Below are 24,297 nucleotides of genomic sequence, written 5' to 3'. Positions count from 1 at the left end.
AATGCAAATAAATTCATATACTTTCCACAATGTGATTTTCCGGATTTAATTTGTGATGTGCTATCTCTCACTGTTACCAATAACCTACCCTTCAATTATGGGCTGCTCATGTCTTTGTCAGTGGGCAAACTTACAAAATCAGCAAGGGATCAAATACTTATTTCCACCACTGTACATATACGTATATACATACACACACACATATATACATAACCATTGAGCTTTGTGTGTAGCGACAGTCAACTCTTTTCTTGAATTTATCAAGGTCTGCCCCAACTGATGAGACACTATCAGACTGAACTATTTATGCTCAATTACAGAGCTTTATAATTCTGTCCAAATCAAATATGCTCTTTACTGTGGCATCTTCTACTTTGATGATTATTTCTCTACTTGTGTCATTAGTTGCCCTTCGATCTGTGGGCTTTGCAAAGGAAACAGAGCAGTATTCTGAAGAGTCTGTAAATCAACAAAGTTGGGAGGCAGGGAGACCAACATAAACCACGCATGAACAGATAGAAACCATGCTGAAGAAGCAAGGAAACCTGAGAATTAAAGAGCGCAGAGTCCAGAACACCAAGATAGTGGAAAGAGTCCACCACGGGGACTGGCGAGTCAAACAGAAAAGAAAATCGGAGAGGGTTTGTAAAAGAGATCGGTGATCCAGCATATGACCATATTAGCTGCACTGAGGACAAGACGGTGACAGGAAAGTCACCGAGATACATACAGCAGTAAGGCAAGACTGGAGATGGCAGAGATCAGGTTGAGAAGGTGAGGTGGGAAAGACCAATAGGATGTCATCTGAATAAATTAAGAATTTAATATTACATCTCTGAATCAGGGTGGAAAGGGAGCTAAGAAAAATATTGAAAAGGGGTGAGAGGAAAAAGTCTTGGGGGACACTGCAGGAGAGTGGGAAATCAGCTGAGGAGGAAGAAGTTAACAACTGAAAAAGAGCACCCAGAGAGAACGGTACCAGAAAGCTCAATGGATGTCAAAACGAGAATGGTCCACGAGGTCAAAAGCAGCAGAAAGGTCTAAAGAAACAAGAAGAGAAACTTGCATCTAAAAGAAGAGTGGAGATCGCTGAGAAGTGCCACAATTGTGGTCTCTGTGCTGTGACGAATGGAAGCCTGTTTGGCAGGGGGTGAAAGATCGAAAGGTCTGTAACACAGGCCAACAGCTGATCAAAAACCACATGCTCAGTAATCTCTGAAAGGCACTACTAATCATTTTTATAGTGTTGTTAGACATACGCAGCCCTACACACATTATAAGCAGGTACTTTCTCTGTCCCTAGTTGGCTCACAATCTTAAGGTTTAACAGTTTTTATTCCAGATCAAACAAATCCAACATCTAGAAACAACAAATCTAAACAAAAGCATCAATCGATTACAAGACAGCAATCAACTGGAACAGAATAATAAGTGAAAACATCATACAGCTAGATAACGCATGATCCCAGTTTTGTTTTGCAAGAAAACTCCCGCACCCTCCCCCCTAATTTCCTCTCAAATTTAACGTTTGTTTGCAACAGCACACCCTCCCCCCCAACCCTACTTTAACCCATATCTTAAAGACACTGAGCTGACCCGGTGTCTGCACTCTTATGATCCCAGGCCATCATTGAAAAGTTAACATCCAGTATTCCAAATCCACCCTCCCCTACCCAAGCAGAGAACCACAAAACACTCCTAATATAACAGTACCAACTTAGGAAACACTCTGAAAACTGTTCAATATTGCACTTCTTCCTTTGTGGAAGACAATTTGCAAGTAACAATTCCAGACAGACATGGGGGCTCAGAAGATACTCCCAGATTATCTGAGCTATGGGTGACTAGACCCGACTTGGCCATGTCTTGGTGATGTCACCAACTTGTGTGGTTCTAGAGATCCTAGCTGTCCATATAGAAAAAGTTTTCTTCAATTTGTTTACATGTGCTACTTAGTAACTTTATGGAGTGTCCCCTGGTTTTGTGCTTTTGGAAAGATTCAACAACTAATTTGCATTTACTCATTTCACTCTACTCATTAACTACATGTATAGACCTTCCTTCTATCTCCCCCCAGATGTCTCCTTTCCTCCAAACTGAAGAGCTTTATTGCTTTAGCTTTTCCTCATATGGGAGTCATTCCACCCCCTTTACCATTTTAGGTCACCCTTCTCTGTACCTTTTGTGGCAAAGCAGGGGACTTTCTTGCCTGTGACCTGTAATGTTTTGTTTTTCCCCTTCAATGCATTTCCCTTGTTGGCCAGCAGATAGTGTCTGACCTCTGCCTTATACCAGTAACAAAACGTTTACATTTTAGGTTACCTTCCCCTGAGGAAAAGAGGAAAGCCTCCAAGGGAAAGTAACCAGCCATTGGCCAAATGCCCTCAGTGTTAATGTTCTGGGCCTTGATTAGCCCTGACGTGCAAGATCCAGCCAGAATGTGCTGGAATCCCCCAGTCTCAGAGTGGGAGTGTGGACCGTGGAGATCTCTGCACCAAGACCCTGTTCAAATCCTGTGAGCAGTTATTTTTCCTGAACTTCCAAGTACTACTTAGATAGTAAGAAAGTGTTGTTAGTTTTAATGTTGATTCCTGTTATTTTTACCTGTTATTGTTTGCTATTTACACCTTTTTCACCATTCACGGTTCTACCTTTTTCTGATAATAAACATATTAATTTATTAGCTCTGTTGTCTTGGACAAACTCAGAATCCTGATAATGTGTGTTCTTGGTCTGTGGGTGCTTTCTAGGAACTGTGGGATCCTTGGGATTGTGGCACCAGTGTCCTTACCCCAGAGGCTAGAGAAACCCAGCATGGCGAGGTGGAGGGTATGTCAGAGTACAGCACACACACAGGTGCAGGCGGGCCTGAGCAGTCCTGGCCTGGACCCTTTAGGTGGCTACAGGGTTAGCCCAAGGTGGGTGCTAGGTGTTTCGTGACACTCTCTAGTTTGTTCCTCTAGTCTCTTTTTGAAATATGGCAAACAAAATTGCACACAATACTCAAGGTGCCAATTAATATATAATTGGTCTGCTTCTTAATTTAAAAAAAAAAAAAAAATTTGGGAGCAATTAACTTTTTTTTTTTGTTACATTTGTACCACACGCTTTCCCACTCATGGCAGGTTCAATGCGGCTTACATGAGGCAATGGAGGGTTAAGTGACTTGCCCAGAGTCACAAGGAGCTGCCTGTTCCTCAGTTCCCCAGGACCAAAGTCCACCACCCCAACCACTAGGCCACTCCTCCACTCATTCATGACATGAAAACTCACATCAAAAAGAGCCTTCTTCACTGGGAGTAAACACCCATATCACATGCACAGGGTCAGAACAGTTGACTGAAATCTGATCTGCGTCTCTCAGTTACACAACAGAAGGAGGGTTGAACAGAGGACAGCAACTCACTTTTCAAGCTGAGAAACGCAAAAGCTGGCTAGCTCATCATCTTGCAAACAAGAGAACAGCACAAATTAAACAGGCAAAAAAAAACCCATCTCAGCTCTTTTACAAAACAGTCCTGAAACTGCATTATAATTCATGTCTCCGTGAATTACAATGCAATTTAATCATTAATAAGCACATCAACAGCAGACAACCAAACTATTAGGAAGAACAAGCTGCTCAAATATTTAACTGAATGGAGTGATTGCATCCCCAATACTGTGTACAAGAAAATTTAATTGTGTTGTGTTGGCACCTCCAATCATTTTGAGCAATGGGGGAAGGAGAGAAATAAAAGCAGTTGTAGAGATGTTTTCTTTTTTTTGCTCATATTTGAATTTCAAAATACAAGAGACTGCAATGTACTATTTAGATAAAAGTTGCTAGCTAGTCATGGTTCTTCTAACTGCTATTAAACAGGCTTGCCATTCTGAATGCTTGAGGTGTTGAACCCCATCCTTCATCATTTCACCCCTCATTTAGATACCCCCTTCCCAAAGAAAAGTGTTGATAATTATCACTCAGGACTATCCCTCCAGAACCCAACTATGTGTAAGTACACATAATTGGACAGTACAATTTTTAAAAACATAAGAATAATTTCTACCCACCATTAACCTGGATAAATTGGCCATCTGAAAAAAACTGTCCACCCTGAAAATAAAAAAATATATAAGTGGGTGGTACCAAGCTTGTGTGGCTGTGAGGACCTATTGTTTTGACTGAAGCTGCTATTTGCCACTTCCAGAAGCTGCCACTCCTGCCTTAGGCAACCATTAGGCAGACTAGGAGATCAAGCCTAGCCCTGCTCATCCACAGCGACTCCTGCATGGGTAGTACTCTCATACAGAATGCAATGTTTCTACCTCCACTAAACTAACTAATAAGATATTTAAAAACGTATTTCCACTCCTTTAGGCCTCCAGCTCAATGAGTACCCTGCCCCCAGTGTAACAGAAGCCTTTTTTCAAAGCTCTTCAGCACATTTGTTGCACTCTCCCCCATCTAACCCAGACTTTGCAGGAAAACTCTTGACCAACAACTGCAAACCTTTGCCTTTTATGGAATTTGGTACACGTGCATCCTACATGTGGCTGATTAATGGCTGGAAAGTCCTAGAGGATAAGGATACTGCCCCTGCATCATTCCCATTTCTGGATAGGCCAAGGATTAAACTCACTCACTACCCAAGATACCATCACATTTAAGCTTGCAAAAGATTTAGGACTACTGTAAAATAAGTCAACATTTTTGTAGTGGTTTCAAAACACACTGCTGCCTTACTGTGAGGTGCATTTATTCTGTGTAACACATTTTACAACAGAAATGTTTGAAGTACTTGAAATGTCAATGTCTGACACTGTACAGCTAACAGAAAAAAAGCCAAAACAAAAACAGCAGACAGAACATGCCTAAGAAAATTAAGATCTCCCCCGTCCCCAATGCTCTGCCTTCCTCAAAATCCTGACCCAAGAAAGTTTACATGAAATAAAATAACCAACAAATGCATCAATAAAATGCAATAAAAGAATGGATCCCTAAAATACAAATACACTAGTAAAACATGCCCGTTTCTGGAGCAAATGAAACGGGCGCTAGCAAAGTTTTCCTCCCCGAACTCCCCCCCCCCCCTATCCATCCCTTCGCGTTGTGAAGCCACTGACCGCCATTGCTCCGCCCTCAACATCATCACATTTGACGCGAGGGCGGGGGCCCAGAGACAGTTTATTTCGGTGGCTTCACTACCACGAACCCTTTGACCCGAAGGAAGTGACACTGACGTCAGTGTCCTCAGAACGTTGAGGGTGAGTTTTATTATATAGGATAGGAGTTTAAGGTGGCGGCATTTGCCGATGACTTGCTAGTAGTGCTTACGAAGCCCCGGGAGTCACTAGTTGATCTTTGGAAGTATTCTCAGAATCTGGGGCATACTCTGGGTTTAAACTAAACTATGACAAGTCAGAAGCACTGGCTATTACAGCAGAACCCAGAAGAACTTGGGGAGACAGTTCCCATTGAGGTGGGTGGAGGAATCATTTCAATATTTGGGCATTTTTTTTAGCAGCAAAGACAAAGGCGCTCTGTAGAACAAATGTCCAATTGTTGTTAGATAAAACAAAAAACAGCAATTGGATGCTTGGATCGCGTCGTGGGAAACAAACAAAATGGGCACCGCACTCGCAGAATTCGCGGGAGCGGCATCCGGAGGTGCACCTGACCCGTCCAGACTGCTACAGCAGACCGCGACGGCAAGGAAACTCTGAGCTGACAACTGAAGCCCCGAAAACGGCGAAAGAGAAGGTCCCGACGCACCCCCCAGCGGTGTACAATATTTACAAGAGCTGGAAGAGGAGATCCCCCGACGCTGGCATACAGCGTAGCGTCTCAGCTTCTCGGACATGACGGTAATGCGCGTGCACGCGCGTACCCGATTCGCGCCAAAATCTTTTTTTTTTTTTTTTTTTTGAAGCCCTGTTCCGCCGAACAAACCGCTAAAATTAAAACTGACCCACAAAAACAGAAGGAAGAGCAATAACCAGCCAAGAAAACTCCTCCAAATTACTGCTGCCTCTTTTTTTTTTTTTTTTTTTTTTTTTGAAGCCCTGTTCCGCCGAACAAACCGCTAAATTAAAACTGACCCACAAAAACAGAAGGAAGAGCAATAACCAGCCAAGAAAACTCCTCCAAATTACTGCTGCCTCTTTTTTTTTTTTTTTTTTTTTTAACAGCTAGACAATATAGACACCCAAAACAGCAACCAGAGCTGCCTGCTCGTTAAAGTAATGGGGAAAAACACAGAGCTGCCTGCTCGTGATTTAGCTTGCTCTTTAAAATGCTCATAAGTTTTAACTTTCTATAGTGGCTGCCTCTCCCAAGACATACACCTTTCTAAACAAAGGGTAGTCCTTCCCAGCCACGTATGGGAGATGGGGAGGAAGGGGGGAGGGACTCGGGGACACCCGAGTTTAACACCCCCAGAGGCTGTAAAGAAAGGAAACAAGAAAGGAAAAGAAATCCCTGCCTGACCAGCGTCTAAACAGAGAATTCCTAGGCACAGAAGAAGAGGTAGCATTATTAACCACTAAAGATAAAGAGAGAGACTAATGGGCTCGCTTCCTACCTGCTGGGAGACTGAGAAAATACTGAGGCTAAGGTCACATGGCCAGGGCTCCTATTGGCTCTCTAGAGTCAGAGTTTTTCTCAGTCTCCACCTGCTGGTAGGCGAGCACAACCCATCAGTCCAATCCTGGTCCGGTCCGGAGGGACGCTAAGGAAACAGCAATTGGATGCTTGGAGAGCTTTGACATTATCACTGTCAGGCCGGTTGTGTTTCATTTGCATGGTAATTCTCCCCAGATGGTTATATGTATGCAAACTTTGCCTTTGCGGTTATTAAAGAAAGACATAAGAATGCTATAGCGCCCTAGTTGATGAAGTTTTGTTTGGGCATACAAGGCAAAAATTCGTATGCCATTACTATTGGGGGGGGGGGGGGGGGGTGGAAACCAGGGCAGAATGGGCTTACCCAATATTAAATATTATAATATTGCTTGTAATTTGAGACATGTATGTGATTGGATATTTGCCTCTATCATACACCTCTAGAACTAGAGAAAGACTGTGTTAGACCCTATCAATTCATTTCGTTATTGCAGGGGGATAGTCCCTCTTGCCACAAATAATGGGTAGATCTGTACTTCTGGGCCTATGCGAGAGGCATGAGTTCTCCTGGGAAAGCACTGGGCGGCAACCCACAAGTGTCAGAACTTCTAACTATTAGAGGGAACCCAATGTTCAGACCTGGGCAGGAGAACTCAGGTGTTTGTATGGTGGGATGCTCACGGTCTCAGTAATTGGGGGCAGTGGTAGATCAGGCAGGAGAGCCCAGACCTCTAGACCATTTGATTCCTAGTGAGTCCATTCGATGGGGTGATACTTTTGCCCACTGCCAGCTGAAGCACTATGTCCACTCTCTCGATAAAGAGGCACTCAAATTTAAATTGGGAGAGAAAATTAAGACCTTGTTGGGGAGATCTCTGAAGAGGCTCCTTCCATATCCAATCTACATAAGAAATTGGTCTATGGTACCTGGGAAGGAGCTGGCCCAACTTCGGCGACGATGGTAGTTGGACATGGGATGTGATCTTGCTTCCTGGGACATTGTAGCTCACCTCAAGAACATCCCCCAATTAATCAACGGAGCAGGATATCGGGAATGTGCATATAGAGTTGTTAACAGAGTATACTTTTCACAAGTTACTACTAACTACTACTTATCATTTCTATAGCGCTACTACAAGTACGCAGAGCTGTACACTTGAACATGAAGAGACAGTCCCTGCTCGACAGAGCTTACAATCTAATTAGGACAGACAAACAAGAGAAGGGAATATTAAGGTGAGGATGATAAAATAAGGGTCTGAACAAGTGAATAAGGGTTAGGAGTTAAAAGCAGCATCAAAAAGGTAGGCTTTTAGCTTAGATTTGAAGACGGCCAGAGATGGAGTGTGAAGTACCGGCTCAGGAAGTCTATTCCAGGCATATGGTGCAGCAAGATAAAAGGAACGGAGTCTGGAGTTAGCGGTGGAGGAGAAGGGTGCAGATAAGAGAGATTTACCCAGTGAACGGAGTTCCCGAGGAGGAATGTAGGGAGAGATGAGAGTGGAGAGGTACTGAGGAGCTAGCAGAGTGAATGCACTTATAGGTTAATAAGAGGAGTTTGAACTGTATGCGGAAACGGATAGGAAGCCAGTGAAGTGACTTGAGGAGAGGGCTAATATAAGCATAACGACCCTGGCGGAAGTATTAGTCATGCAGCAGAATTTTGAACAGATTGAAGAGGAGAGAGATGGCTCAAGTGGGAGACCTGTGAGAAGCAAGTTGCAATAGTCTAAGCGAAAGGTGATAAGAGCGTGGATGAGGGTTCTGGTAGTAAAGGAAAGGGCGAATTTTGCTGATATTATAGAGAAAGAAACGACAGGTTTTAGCAGTCTGTTGAATATGTGCAGAGAAGGAGAGGGAGGAGTCGAAGACGACCCCAAGGTTACGAGCTGATGAGACAGGAAGGATGAGAGTGTTATCCACAGAAATCGAGAATGGGGGAGGAGGAGAGGTTGGTTTAGGGGGAAAGAGTAAGAAGCCCAGCCTTGGTCATGTTATTTTCAGTTGGCGCTGAGACATCCAGGCAGCAATGTCAGACAGGCAGGCTGATACTTTGGCCTGGTTTCGGCTGGAGATTTCTGGTGTGGAGAGGTAGATCTGGGAGTCATCAGCATAAAGATGATACTGAAAACCATGGGATGAGATCAGAGTACCAAGGGAAGAAGTATAGATGGAGAAGAGAAGAGGTCCAGGACAGATCCCTGAGGTACACCAACTGACAGTGGATAGAAGTAGAAGAGGATCTACTACACTAAAGGTACGCTGGAGAGATAAGAAGAAAACCAGGAAAGAACAGAGCCCTGAAATCCAAGTGAGGACAGAGTATCAAGGAGTAGGCTGTGATCAACAGTGTCAAAAGCAGCAGATAGAGAAGGATGAGGATAGAATAGAGACCTTTGGATCTGGCTAGGAACAGATCATTGGAGACTTTAGCAAGCGTTGTTTCAGTTGAATGAAGGGGGCAAAAGCCAGATTGAAGTGGATCAAGAATAGCTTGAGATGAAAGAAAGTCAAGGCAACGGCAGTGAACAGCACGTTCAAGTATCTTGGATAGGAAAGGGAGGAGGGAGATGGGGCGATAGTTGTTGTTTGTTACATTTGTACCCCACGCTTTTCCCACTCATGGCAGGCTCATGCGGCTTACATAGGGACAATGGAGGGTTAAGTGACTTGCCCAGAGTCACAAGGAGCTGCCTGAGGTGGGAATCGAACTCAGCTCCCCAGGACCAAGTCCACCACCCTAACCACTAGGCCACTCCTGCACTCCAGTTAGAAGGATAGGTAGGGTCCAATGAAGGTTTTTAAGGAGTTATTTTTAGTTATTTAGAGCGGGGTGGGGGGGGGGGGGAGGATTGAAAAAGCCCACCTGCCAGAAGTGTAAATCTTCTGACAATCTCTTTATCATGGGTTTTGGGGATGTTCAGTTATACGTTGTTTTTGGAGGCGGGTGGTGGCTTTCTCTCCCTTTTGATGTCGAGTCGTGTCCAGGGAACACCTATTCAGGTGGTGCTTGACTGCCCTGGCTCATTCAGGGGGCTTTGGCGGGAGAGATGATGCTGTGCTGCAAGCTTTGTTTGATAGCAAGAAAATGCATCCTGCAAATGTGGACTTCACAGGATACTCTGAATTCTGGCACTGGCGCAACCAAGTGCACCAAGTATTAACATGGGAAAGCGCAAGAGGCCAGAGGTTCATATAAACGCAAGGACCGATTTCTTAAGATCTGGAGCCCCTACTTAGACAAGCTAACACAGCAGGGAAGAAGCCTAATCCTTAATAAATTATGAATATAGCTGAGAAGATAGTTCGGTGCCATGAAGAGATAATATGCGGGGGAAATATGGAGGGTAAGGAGGGGGTGGGGGAAGTGGAGGTTGGGAGGTTAAAATTGGGAGGTTAAAATTGTTATGGAAGTTAACTTGATGTACAACTTGAATGTATTGATTTACTTGCAATTCGTAAATTTTGTTCTCATAAAAATCGTTGAATAATACATTAGCAGTCTAGAAACATGACTCAAATTATCCCAATGTCACTAGGGCAGGATAGTCCACGTGGAGCACCATGGAGCACTGCATGATTATCATGCATTAATTTAGTTTCTCAAGCTATAATGTCTAAATGTTCCACAGAAAGCATCTACTGTTGCCCTCCAACTGCAAGCACATCATACTTTCCCACATCAGCAAGGGGAACTTTGTATCACAATCCTAATAGGAATTTTACATATGCTTTAAGAACCAAAAAAAAGTTAAACTCTCATCGGGTCTTAAAATACCTAAAAAAATATATAATAAAACAAAAGATAACAAAAATTAGAGGCAGCTGTCTTAGTTTGGTGTAACCAAACTGACAGAGGCAGGTGGGCACCTTCCAGACTAACCAGCTTACTGAGGCATGAACTTTTGAGAACTAGAGTCCAGTTCAAAAGATGCATTATACAGATATCTGATGCATTTGACAACTGGACTTGCTGGTTAGTCTATGATGTGTCACCTGCCTCTGTCAATTTTGTTACAATTACCTCTTTTAAAGTTTTTATCCTGGAAGACACCAGATACAGCAGAAGTGGAAATCCATTTCAAAGAAACTGTCAGACACAGATGGACCTCTCCTTCATATCTGTGCAAATGAGACAATCGCTAAAGGTCTTAAAATGTATTTTAATATGTTGTAGCCTTTGAATTTAAATTTGAAAAAGTTTTTATAACTAGATCCTTACATCCCAAAAGAGCGTAGAAAACAAAATCCATCCACGGTACAAAAAAAAAAAAAAGCCATGAAATCAGTCATGTAACTGTTCGCTGTGCCAAAGCAGTATGAAAACTCAAATGTAAACAAGTATGAACAGTTTTCATATCAGTACAAAAAAATTAAAAGGAGAAAATACCACTAAGTAAGGCCTGGGTGTGAAAACAGGTGGAAGGCATGGCGTACGTCCAAAAAGACTAATATAGATCATTTTATACGCTGTGGAGTTTTCACTGGACAACTGTGAAATACAAATGAACTTATTTGCTTGTTCAAACAAATACTCCAAGCAAGGTGTAAAAAAACATTAAAAAGGTACATAATCATGTTCTGTGGCCTGCCAAAGGAGGATGCTATTGTTTCCAATGTAGATCTATAAACGTTTGCAGAGTGTTCCTGGAAAAGTACTCTTTCCATAAGCAGTATGCTTCCTTTTAAAACAAAGGATCACAAAGTAAACCACTTTAGTGCATACCTGCTGCATTTTCTTGTACTCGCCAACCCTGGCGTAAGCCATAAAGAGATGAGAATGGTACTCCTCACTGCTGGGGACCTTCTTTACAGCTGCTTCATAAAGTTTAGTCACCAGCTCCGCTAGATCAAACCAGAAATGAACAACCAAACAATTGAAAAAAAATATATTTTGGGGAAGTGAGAAAATTTGAGTGTACATAAGCCCTAAATTAGAACAAAAATAAATGACAAAACTATTTATACACTAAGAGCTAGATTCTGTGTATGGCACCTTAAAAATTGTTGCCAAAAAATACCCACGTAAACAGTATTCTATAAGCTGCTAAAGTTCGGTGCAATTACTTAAGCAGAAACGTGGTGCAAATGCCCGCACCTAAATTTATGCATGAGCACCCATCTTCTGTAATTAGGTGTGTAACTCAAAACCACGCCCTCATTTCATCCTGTAGGTTCCAAGTCTAATTAGTACCAGTAATTGCTTATTAAAAGCCAATTGGCACTAATTGGCTCATTATTCTATTAAATTGAACACGCAAATCAGGAACACACCTAAATTTGCGCATGCAGTTTTTGGCAACTTTTTACAGAATCAGGGGATAAGGCTCTGGTTTACTGCCTTCAAAAATATGGTTTTGGATCATCTATATTTTAGTTCCAATTTCTTTTTTTTTTTTTTTTTTTAACTAGAATACATTATAGTAATAAAAAAAAAAAAAAGTACGACCAATATTAAAAAAAAACAAACAAGAAAAACAGGTAGATCAGTCATGATAGGTGATTAATTATGTGACCTGCATATCTCATAAAACAGGAGCAATAACAGGAAAACTAGTGTAGCAAAACATTACTCTCTAGACACTATTTGAATTATGCATTAATCACTTGATTCCTATCCAGGATATGATGACCAGTTTGATCTCAAATGGATAGCGCAAAGTTCTTGGTTAAGGAAAATAATGGATTATTTGTAGGCTGAAGTATCTGATAAAAGGGACCTATGTAATCTCAAAATCTTAGAAGATCCCAGCACCTTTGGATTAGAAACACATTAGCTCAAGAAGGGGTTCACTCTGATTATTTATAGGTTATAATAATCCTCTCTCTCAGGTGTAGTGCAGGGCTCAGACACAATGTAATACGAGTGGGTTTAGTGGGGTGGAAGGAGTGGAGAAAAGTCAGTCAGTCCAGGGGAGGAGCTACTGTTGGCTGCAGAACAGCACTAGATAAGTTCTGGGACTTTCCTCTAGGTCCCAGAGTCAGTGACAGTATTAGTATCGACCTGACATACCATCTTTGACAAGGAGAGAAGGGGAATTTACCACAAGAAAGAAATAAAGTTAAGACCTATAAATGCAATAAATTTAAATCCATATTTATAGGTGGTATACAGTGCATAATTACATCAAACAGAATTAAAAAAAAACTCTGAAAGCCTTACAAACATACACTTAATCATGCCTCCTGGTTTTAAGATCTTTTGAGTCCACACCTCTTCTGTATTTATAGGCATGATTTTATTTGTAACAGGACACCTAAGACGTCCAAAAAGGCAAATAATATATAGAGAGGTAATAAGCACCCTTTAGCCTTCCAGAATCAGCCCTGATAGCATGTGAATGCAAATTTACACCTATTCCAAAGCAAGTGTAATGTGTGTTTACTTGTATATTTTATTACACTTATACATCAAAACTCCAACCATGCTCCACCCAAACTACACGCCTAGTAATGCAAGTGAAAATATGCAATGTCTGCTCACCTTTTATATTAAGCCTTTCTTTGTGTAAAACAGCCTATGCTTGTGGAAAAACCTGTTATAAAGTTACTTCTATGAGATCTACACAAGGATTTTAATGGGCACTAACACAGCAGTTCTCCATAATGATGGGAGTAGTTAAATAGAAACTTGAGCAACATTAATATCGACATCAGTGCTGAAATAAAAATAAAGGGCACCACATGATTTTGCTTGTTTTATCTAGATCAAACAATTATCTGGATTTTATTGTTTATGTTTTAACTGCATGAGAAGTATCACCTGGCTTGCTTTGCAGGTGCCACAAAGCCCTAGAAGTAAATTTCAAGAACAAACTTTTAACAATGTATTCCTGCTCTACAGAAACCTGTCACCCTAAGAGTGGGAAGATGAAAGAACTCTGCTTTTAAGCAGGCAGCCTAGCCTTAAACGCCATCACCCTTCAGTAACAGAGAACGTGCTGAAACGCAGATGAAGCAGAGATCTGAAATCCTAAAGCAACTACAGGCAGATGCTCAAAACTCCAGTGCTGTTCTCTACAGTGCCAGAAAAATACTGCCACAACAGCACTGCAGCACAGTTCCCTAATGCTCAGCACTAATTACATGCAAATTTAGACAATGTCAGCACTGAGCATTAGGGAGCTGTTGAGTTCTGCGGGAGAATTGTACCTAGGCATGTGCTCAGAGCTTATATGGTAACTAAGCCCTGCCCAGTGCATCCCAGGATGCACTAGGCAGGGCACCGCCATTTTGACGACCGCCCAGAAGGAGGAGGGAAGGAGTTCTAGCCCTGCTCCTTTCTTCAAGGTAGGCTAGGTCGGGGTCCTGGCCAGGGGTTCCACTGGACCACCAGGATGTTATTTTCAAAGGGAGGGGGTCTGGGGTCCAGTGGACCACCAGACTATCATGTGTTTTTTTTTTTTGGGAGGGGGGTCTGCTGTCCACCGGACAACCAGAAACTATTAAGGGAGGTGGCGAAGGAAGGTATTGGCCTATCCAGACACCCCAACACCAGCTGGAAGGGGGTGCCCTTCTTAAGGGTGCTCTTGTACGAGAATCGCAGGGCATACCTAATGACCTAATTAGGTCATTAGGTATGCCCTGCGATTCTCGTACAATAGTGACAGTATCATTTGGCATGCTCCTTGATTGCCGTGGTAGAGGCTTCTAAGCATTCTGGGGGGAGCAAATGCAGGCGCTAGTCTGGCACTAATGGCCTCTAGTGCCCGCATTTGCTTCTATGCAGGAAACCATATTGCAAGCAGAAAAACATGAAAACTTACGTCTATGCATCTCCCGGTAAAGAATGGTTAATGCTTGCAAAGAATTATCATCAGTAGGTTCAAGAGCGGCTACTTCCTGCGCTAGAACAAAAGCTTCCTCTTGCTTTCCTGTTCTCTGTAAACCAATAGCTTTTAGGACCTAGAAAGCAAAAGAATTGGCATTTTGAGTTCACTTTCTAAGGAAGGAATAAAGCTATACCAGGGATCACTTTACAGAAACAAATAAAAAGCACAAAGTTGGTATGCTTAGGCCTAGGGAAAATGACTTGTCATTACAGTGGTGGCTCTTGCTGGTTTAGTAAGGGAAACAGAGGTTGTCCCTGTAGCCCTCAGACTGACAATGGTCTTTAGAACCTCTTAGGAATGACCACCGGCCCCGACAGCATACCCATGACATTTAAGAAGCAGCATGACAATTGTACCTTAGCACAGTGAAGATCCTTATGCTTTTTTAGAAGTTTATCAGCCTGCTGGATTGCCATCTTGTTATTTCCATTATCGAGGTAATCTTAAAAAAAAGAAGTCAAGATTACATTAGGTAGGCAGGAGCAAATTAAAAAGTCTCCACTTGTGTTATTTTGTACTAAGTGCATTTCTGTAACAAAAGATGTTTTCTTTCAGTTTATAAGAGAACCTGTGGGCAAGGCTCATTTCCTTCAGAAGGGGTAGGTACTTCTGTTTCTGTGCATTTGCCTGCCTTCTGCAGCCCTATGTTCATACAAGACCTTAGAGATGCTGCAGTTTTCCCATCAATTCTCACAGCACACTGCATTCAAAAGGCCATACACCGTGTACTGCTGTCAAACCTGCTCTCTCACACCTGCAGTCCATTTTATACAAGCTCAGTTTCAAAGGCTTTTCACATTACACATTTGCATACAAGATCTAGTACTACCTGGGAATGATGTAAAAGTCTGATTAACTCTTGAGCCATGACTGAAGATAAGATTATATGAACTTTGGGAGAGTAAATGGCTTCCCGACAGTGTCCACAACGATCACCCTACTCTTGGGAATCCAGTCACATGGTCTACTAAAAAGTCAACACATTTCATCATTGACCTGTTACACACAGTCATAAGCGTTATGGCTGGGAAAGAAAACCTGCCAAGGCTGGTTTTGAAAATGTACTTACAGCAATTAAGTCATATTAATAATACTCTCATTAAATCAACGTCGACTAACATCACAGAGAGAGACTTTTTAAAACTATTAGTCCTTTTTATTTCTTGTCATTTTAATTAGGTGTTATGAAGCGTTGGCAACCAGTGTGAAACCTGTTTAGCAGGCACTAAAGCTGACAGCTGCCACACAATGGTATCTTGCAAGAACAAAAACTTTGAAGAGATCCTGCAGGGCGGTTATAGATGCTGGTTAGTTGCAAATCTGGCAGTATTATGTCCAGCACAAGCATAATGCTTGTTCAAAATTTCAAGTCCGTATCTTTGTTTGCATGGAAGTTGTTGCGGTCTGAATACTGGTCCAAATATGTTCTGATGAGTCGCGACCAATTTTGATGCACACTTTGTGAGTCAACTTGACTGGATTTTGCATCCATAATGTTAAAATGTATTTCATCGGAATTAGCATCAAAAACTGGACAGGATATTAATTTTTTAGCCATTCTTATAAATGTGTTTGGATTTTATTAGACCCCAAAAATGGCATTTTGGTAAATGCCGCGCGCTCATGGACTGACAACCTTTCAGAAAAGGGGGTCTAGATCTGCAACTATTGCAGAGAGACCTCAAATTTTGGGAAACTTCGTTTAATACCTGACTCACGCAACAGATAAAATTTGAACAAAATTGGAGACATGATGGTGGGAAGGTTTAGACCACTTGGCATGGAATGACCCAATAAACTAAAACCTTTGAAAAGAAGATGCACCGCTTCAGAATTGTACATGGGAACGGATGTGCAAACCTCCTGCATTTTTTGGCCTGTAACTTAAATCATGCTTTGGTCCATGATTTGTACTGGGTGAAAGCTATAAAGCCAGAGCTACTTTTTTTTTATTAAAGAAAAATCCAAAATAAAGGCTTAAAAATATAAAAGAAGACAAACTAACTGTATAGGTTATAAGCAGGAAGGAGAAATTAGGGCTTACCTGCTAATTTTCTTTCCTTTAGGCCCTCCAGACCGATCCAGCTGCTAACACATAGGTTATGCTCGCCTACTAGCAGATGGAAGCTGAGCACACCAAATCTTTCTGACCCTGTATATAAGCACAGTGCCATCCCTCAACTAGCCAATATGTAACTATAAAAGCAGAAAACCAAGGAGCCAAAGAGCCAAGAGACCCCAAAGAAACCATCACTTGCTGCACCATGCACAACGGTATGCCTTTGCATAATTTGTTTCCCCCCAATTGTGTGAATCAACACTTAGCAGCAAACGAAGCCCAGCAATCTGGACTACAATCAAGAACTATACACCATTGAAACCGTAGCCCTGAAGTCCTCCGACTCTCCCACCCCCCTAGGGAGAGAAAAATCCACATATACACACACACAGCTACCATAACTTGCACAGGTGGGCGCTGGACCGTCAAAAGTTAAGAAAATTAGCAGGTAAGCCTTCATTTCTCCTTGTCAGCCCTCAAAACCGGTCCAGCTGCTGATGCGTGGGATCTCCAACACCGTTGCTTGAAGACGCGATATATCCCTGTCCCGACACCACTTCTCAAAAATACACCAATATCGCAGATAGGCTAGAGAAGTCGACCTCCAACGGGACCGCAACACAGTAGAAATCACAACTGCTTAATACTCTCTCTTCTGCAGTGGAGCCCGTTCGAGAGCCAAGCTGTAAGCAAGAATGGAGACAGATCCGGCATGACGATCAGATCCTGAACCAGAAGATGGCTCAGACCCCTGCGAGACAGCAGAGGGCTTGCTACAAGACGGACAAGATCCCTGTACCATGGACGGCATGGCCACTCGGGAGCCACCAAGACTACCAGACCGGGAAGCCTATCTGCTGGAGAACCCGACCCACCAGTGGCCTACGAAGGAAGACAACAGCAGGTCGAGGCATCTATTCCATCTGCCCGAGGGTCCTGTTTGTGACTGAAGAACCGTGGGGCTTTAGCATCTGCCATCACCATGAGATCCATCACTGGACACCCACACGCCTGGACGACCCTGTCGAACGCCTCTGACCCCAGATTCCACTCAGTGGGGTCCAAAGTGTGCCTGCTCAGGAAGTCCGCCTTCAGGTTGTCTGCTCCTCCCATGAGCCGCCATGAGGTCATGCAGATGAACTTCCGCCCAGGCCTTCAGGGATGAGATCTCCTATGCCACCTGCATGTTCTTGGTGCCCCCTGGCAATTCACACACATTGTCCAACAGCACCCTGACCGCCTTGCGGCCAGAAAGCCCAAATAGCGAGAGTGATAGATCAGGCCTCAAGTTGGCTGAAAGACCAACGACACTCCAAAGTCGACCGAAGAGTAACCTGGCCAAGGCAGTGGGTCCCCCCCAGACCAGGAGGCTGGCATCTGTCACCACCATACACTCTGGCACTGCCAGACCCACTCCACAAACCAGGTTGGCGGAGTCCAGCTACCACTGCAGACTGCACCTGTCCTCCCCCCAGTAAGGGAACCCTTATATCCAACTCCTGCGACTGCAGAAACCAGCAAGACAGGAGAGCCTGTTTTAGAGGCCTCATATGGCTCCTGGCCCACTTCTAATTGATGTTGCCATGGACCCCAACACCTGTAAATAATCGCAGGTCTGTGGTGCCCAGAAGGAAAGAAGATGCCAGATTTGAAAGTGCAACTGCCATACCCTGGATAAAGGAAGAAACACCCTCCCCGCATCTCTATCCACAGGAATCATGGTCTTCTCGATGACCGCAGTAACCAGGGCATTCAGCATTGGAGGCCTCAACATCTCCCGGTCTGTGGCCAGAACCAGTGTCTTGGCATAGCCCAAACCACCTGCCAGGAGTATCCAGCAAGGCCCACTCCACATGAACAATTTCACAGAGGTCCCAATTCATGGGGAAGGCCTTTGGAGGTTGCCAAACCCCCTTGACCAGAGGATCCATTTTTCAGACGATGTCCCCCACCAAACTTGAGCACCGAAGAGACCTGAGAAATAAGCTCCTGGAAAATGCGAGCCACCGAAGGACCTTCACCCGCAGGGGTAGGGCTCTGGCAAGGGCCACCAGAACCTCTTCTTCCAGATCACTGCAGCCATCTTCAGACCCCAAATCCTCAAAAGCCTCCTCCAGAAAATCCAGCCTTGGGCGCTTAGGAAGGTCTTGACCCACTGCAGGAATATGCAGCACAATATGGCCCGATCCCATGAAAGATCCCTGAGGATCTCTGGACCGCCAGGCCTGATACAAGACCCAAATGAACTCCGGGGAAACCCTGAGGTGCATTCCTAACCAACTCCCACCGAGGCCAACCCCAACGAGAGCATCTCCCTCGTCGGATACAGCAGGCAATCAGATGCATGGGAAAGCCCTGTCATGACCTCCTCAGCTACCATGGCCAAAACAGCACCTGCCACGGTGGTTGCAACACCAGTGGCTGAGCGAGAAGCAATGAAAACGCCCACAAAAGCAACGCACACTGGGAGTCTCCACCCCACCCCCGGTGGTTGTAAGTGTGGCAGTGGTGAAGCCGCCCAGATTGTAAGCTCTTTGAGCAGGGACTCTCTTTCTTCTATGTTTGTGCAGCGCTGCGTACGCCTTGTAGCGCTATAGAAATGCTAAATAGTAGTAGTAGTAGAACAGGCACAAGGTCCTAACTCCCCTCCCCCTTCAAAAAGAGCAAACAAACCGGAGCCAGGAGGGCGGAGGGCCATACAACAACACAAGGAAGAGCCTCACTGGCACTCTGCTAGACTCACTCCTCAGTCAGCCTCTTGACGTGTCTACAGTATTTTTATACCATCACGATAATGTTTAGCCAATATCTGCGTCTCTCTGCTAAGGTATTAATACACACTGGGACTTACTGAGGAGTCAAGGTTGCCTCCCTTTTTGAATCTATAGGGAAAATGCCAAGGAAATACAGCCCTTATCAGATAGGTCACATCTAGTCAATGTGTACTAGTTTTAATGTGTTTGCAGGGAACTGCATTCATCTACCCTAACCATATGCCATTTGAGGGGGGTAGGGGGAGAAACTGCCCATGCAGGTCCTGCCAGTTACATTTCCATCCACTCTGTGAAGGATATTGCCACTGTCTGCTACAGAGGACTGCCTGTAGGATATTAATCCTTACATCAAAAGGTAGCTTTTGTCATCTTCCTTTCCTGGACACCACCATTCTGGGTAGCTCAACTTGCCAGGCCCCCAGTTAATTCACACTCAGCACTCCTTTTTATGTCCAAGCACAAGGTCCTGCAATAATCCAACAGTAGCCATGAACACTAAAGTACCTGTTAAACATACATCTGGCCTCTTAGCCGCACCTCCCATTACCCTTTTGTACTATGCTCTGCCATCACTAACCCATCACACAACCCTAGTCAACAGGAGGGTACAACCTACCACACAGCACATGCGTTTCCAAGATATCTAGTTATTACCATACTTGCAGACTGCTAGAGACCTACATGCTAATTATTTTTTCTGTTGTATCTTCACTAAGAATCCTTCATGATCAGGGCATGCCTTCTTGAAATCTGTTAATACGTTAGACTCTTACCTGCTCCCAGAAGACATTCTACAAATCCATCATCCTTTCCATGGGGGGAAAAAAAAGAAAAAAGAAAAGTTCCTTATGCTGCTTCAGAGTCTAATCCTTGAAGATTCATATCATGGTCCCTTGTTTAAAATTTCCATTGAAAAAGCTTTGTTTCAAACACTTTAAATACATTTTTAATGTCTACCATATTTCCTCTGTCTTTCCACACCCCTAGATCCCCAAGACTCACCTCACAGGGCCTATAGAGTAGACCCTGCACCATTTGGCAGCCCTTCTCTGGACTGCCTCCACTGTCTTACGTTCTTCAGTGATAAGGCCCCTAAAACTGAATACCATATTCCAGGTGAGGTCTCAGCAATCTGTACAGTGGCATTATCTTCTACTACACATGCCTCTCCCTGTATGTCCTAGCATCCTTCCAACTGACCACTGTCTTGCAGAACTATTTTGCTACCTTTAAACTCATTGGATATAAATCACTCCAAGATCTCTTTCTTGTTCTATAGACAACAGTAACTCACATTCATTATAGAAGACCATGGAAGTATCAGAATACCAATTATTTTCAGTATCAGTATGTCATATGTGATTCTGAAATGGCTATTCACTCACAGTAATTCAAAATGTACTACTATCAATCAGCAAATGGGACCAAAGGAAAAATGTAGGGCAATCACACAGAAATGCAACCAATTAACAATGCAAATAACACAAAATTTAGTTTTTACATTGACATTAACAAAAGTGATTTATGATCTTTATACCACACTCCAATATACATTTGTAAGATGCATTCCACAGCAGTTATGTACAAGAACTGAATTACAAGGGCTATACAGCAAATGACTCCATTTCAGATGAACTTCTTCAAAACATTTTACTTCATGCACACGTTCTTAAAGTGCATAGGTCTGGGAATTTATTAATAGTGTGTGACAGCTTCTGATGTGGGGTGGAATGTTACCCAGTTAGAGGTTAGTAAAATTAGGATACAAGGTGGAAAAATAATTTTCCCAAAACCACAGCATCAGAGACAGAATCAATATAACAATCCATGATTTTGGAATCCCAATACTACACACTTGTCTAACTAGGCAGATGATAACACAAAGATAAGTCAATAGGGCTTTAAAAATGTTTCAGTGAAGGAAGTGTGTTTTATCTAAAGCCGCATTCCCCAACCAGCATGTCTTCAAGCCTGATCCAGTATACCACAGGGGGGAGGAAAAAAAGTATAGAAGGGCTCTGCTCTCAGTACCTCAACACCAAAAGTGGTTTTTAATCTTGACGGAGGCTCCTTTATGGTTAAGCATACTTGTACTTATTCATGCCTTTCTCATTCCTGGATATAAAATAAGCCCCAGAGTATGGCAATTAACAAGCACCATGCAGAGCCACAAAAACTGGTGTGCAACAAAATATTTTGGGGTATGTATGTCTTTAAAAAGGTTGGGAACCACTTAAGAAAAGCAAAATGTTAAGTACCGTATTCTATACCTTTTGAATACCCATGTCCTTATAGCATCCTTACTAATGCCAGTGTTTAAATCTTTAAAACTATTTCGAAACTACAAAAATTTAAATAAAATTCAAAGAATTGGAACTATTAGCTTCTGTCCTCAAAACAAATCATGTGTACTAAACAATCTTGAGTCCTAGTAAAAAATAATTATAAAATAACGCATTAAACAGCCAGGAGACCTTTACAAGTTTAAAAAACAAACATTTTAAAACTCTGGAGCATTTACCAACAACCACGATGCAACCATGAGCGTTTTTAACAATAGCCACCTAGCCCTCAATTCAAAAATGTAAAATGAATAACTTGGATTTATAAACCTTCAAGTTTCAGGCCAAGCTGGTCCAAAGTAAATTCCCACCAGTACAAAAACTGAGAGAAACCCCTGCACTGCATCTCTCATACACAGAAACCACTACCTGCATTGATACTACACAGCTTATCCAATTTATAAGGACAACAACAACAACAAAAAAAGCATTAAATCGTCTGACACGACAACGCAAACCTTTACCCCTCCCCCACCCGTCTCCCCGAAATAACGCCTTCCGGATAGCACCCCTCTTTCCACCTGGCACAGGCCTCGAGAGTCTTCGGGGGAAACGGGGCGAGCGGCAGCAGCCTCGCTTCCTTCCTTTCTATACTCCAACTTCTTGTCTTTTGCAAAGCCATCGGGTGGGTCTCCCACAGTCCCCCGCCTCCTGCGGGAATTAAGCCGAAAGACAGGGCGCCCCAAACCCTTCCTTCCTCACTCCAGCCCGAGGTCCGAGCCCGGGCCTAGCCGCTCGGCCCTCTTCTCCCCACGAAACGAAGGCCAGGCCCGCACGAAAGCTCTGGGCGCCTGGGAGCCTAAGACAAGCCGCCCAGAACGCGGCGACCCCTGAAACCCAGCCTCGGAGTCCTGAGAAAACCTACCATAAATGGGTCTGAGCCGTCTGTCGTTGGGATCCTGCACATGGCCCCGCGTCGCCATGATGACAAGCGCAGAGGCACAGGGCGCATGCGCAGAGGAGAAAGCACGGCGGCCTTAAAGTGACAGCGGCTGCGCCCCCGGCAGATTGTTTGTGTAGTGTGAATGTTGGTACTGTATCAGTTTGGGTGTGGGTGTGGGTGTGCGCGCACAGGAGCCAGCTCTGTGGGTGCTGGGAGAACTTGAGCGCCGCCAGGATTCAGCAAACTCCTTGACCGTGTCCAGAGAGGGGTAATTCCTGTTGTAGTTAACACTCTGTCGATCATTTTTGAATAGTTGGATCCTCTCGGGGGCAATTTCTCCGAAATCGGTTACTTTTGCGGCAACAAATGTGTGCGTCAGTGCTTCTTTAGTGGGAAGTGGTGGGATGACTGGAGAAGGGCAGATGTGGTCCCGCTTCTGAAAAGCAGACCTAACAACAGTGCTGCCAAGGGGTCCCATTTTGAGAGGGAGATTTTTAGTGGACGCCCCAACCCCGCCCCGTTTTGCCTTGGCTCCGCCCCTGGCACACCCCAAACCCACCCATTTCAGAAATAGCCTAATAGCCTTTTTCAGTTAGCTTTCAGAGAGCCAATACCTCCTGCTTCAGGTCAGTATAATGCTGTTATAGTACCCTCTCCTGACCTGAGGAAGGAAGTGTTGGTCTCTGAAAGCTAATCAAAAATGTTTTAAAATCAGTGAAGGTATCACCTTATTTTCTATTTTGTGTTTTATTTGCATTTTAAACTTTATTAACACAGCTACATTACTTTATTCTACATTCAAAGTAAAATTATTTTCTTTACCTTTGTTGTCTGGCCATTTACTTTTTCTAATTGTATTGCTCCCGGTCTCTTGATTCTGCTTTTCTTCATCTTCTCTTAACTCTGTTGTCAGGGTTTCCTGACCATTTGTCATTTTTCTCTCCTTTTTCTTTGTTTTCTTCAATATTTTTCTGCCTCTCTCTCCGTCCAGATTTAATTCATTCTTACTATCCATTCTTTACTTTCCTTCTTTTTACTTCCTCTACCTATGGCTTTTCATCTTTTCCTCACCCTTGTTCTCCCCATGCCTCTTCCTCTTATTCTCCAGTCTTTCACTACTCTGTCCTCTCCCCCTTTCCATCCAGCAGCTCCCCTCTTTCTCTCCCCATCCTTCCAGTGTCTCCCCTCTTTCTGCATCCTTCCATCCAGCATCTCCTCTCTTTTTCTCCATACCCTTCCATCCAGTGTCTTCCCTCTTTCTCTCCCCATCCTTCCACCCATCTACCCTCTCTCCTGGCCCTTCCATCTAGTGTCTTTCTCTCTCCCCCCTCCTTCTATCCAGTGTCTCTCTCTCTACACTCATTCAGTGTTCCCTCTCTCTCTGTCCACATCCTTTCAGTCTCTCCCCTTCCTCTCTGCATCCTTTCATTCATCTCCCCTCTCTTTCCCTATTCTTCCATCCAGCGTCTGTCTCTCCCCATCCTTCCATCCGTCTTCCCTCTTTCTCTCCTTATCTTTCCATCTGTCTACCCCCTCTCCTGATCCTTCCTTCCAATATCTACCCCTCTCACGATCCTTCCATCCAGTGTCTCTCTCTCTCTATCCGCTTCTTTCCATCCAGTGTCTCTCCCTCTACCCTTTTCCATTCATCATGTCCCCCCATCCTTCAATGTCTCTCTCCCTACCATTCCTTCCAGCGTCTTCCCTCTTTTTGCTCTCAGCCAGGATCCCCCCCTCTCTCCGCATCCTTATCTTCAGCAGCTTCTCTTTTTTCCTGCCCTTCTCCATGTCTCCTCCTCTCCC

The 24,297-nt window shown here is 43.7% G+C and overlaps 1 protein-coding gene across 1 annotated transcript in view; it reads right to left on the bottom strand.

Moving 5' to 3' along the window:
- Nucleotides 1-22,593, bottom strand: part of LOC115479946 (N-alpha-acetyltransferase 25, NatB auxiliary subunit-like) — an 82,504-nt gene extending 59,911 nt beyond the window's left edge. Inside the window, 4 exon segments of the mRNA XM_030218284.1 lie at nucleotides 11,331-11,449; nucleotides 14,371-14,509; nucleotides 14,793-14,878; nucleotides 22,477-22,593. Of these exon segments, the coding sequence (XP_030074144.1) occupies nucleotides 11,331-11,449; nucleotides 14,371-14,509; nucleotides 14,793-14,878; nucleotides 22,477-22,534 (402 nt within the window). The 5' untranslated portion in view covers nucleotides 22,535-22,593.
- Nucleotides 22,594-24,297: the final 1,704 nt, after the last annotated feature.

Source organism: Microcaecilia unicolor, chromosome 11 (assembly GCF_901765095.1).
Source record: "Microcaecilia unicolor chromosome 11, aMicUni1.1, whole genome shotgun sequence".
Taxonomy (NCBI): Eukaryota; Metazoa; Chordata; class Amphibia; order Gymnophiona; family Siphonopidae; genus Microcaecilia; species Microcaecilia unicolor.
This window is presented reverse-complemented; position numbering and strand designations above follow the sequence as displayed.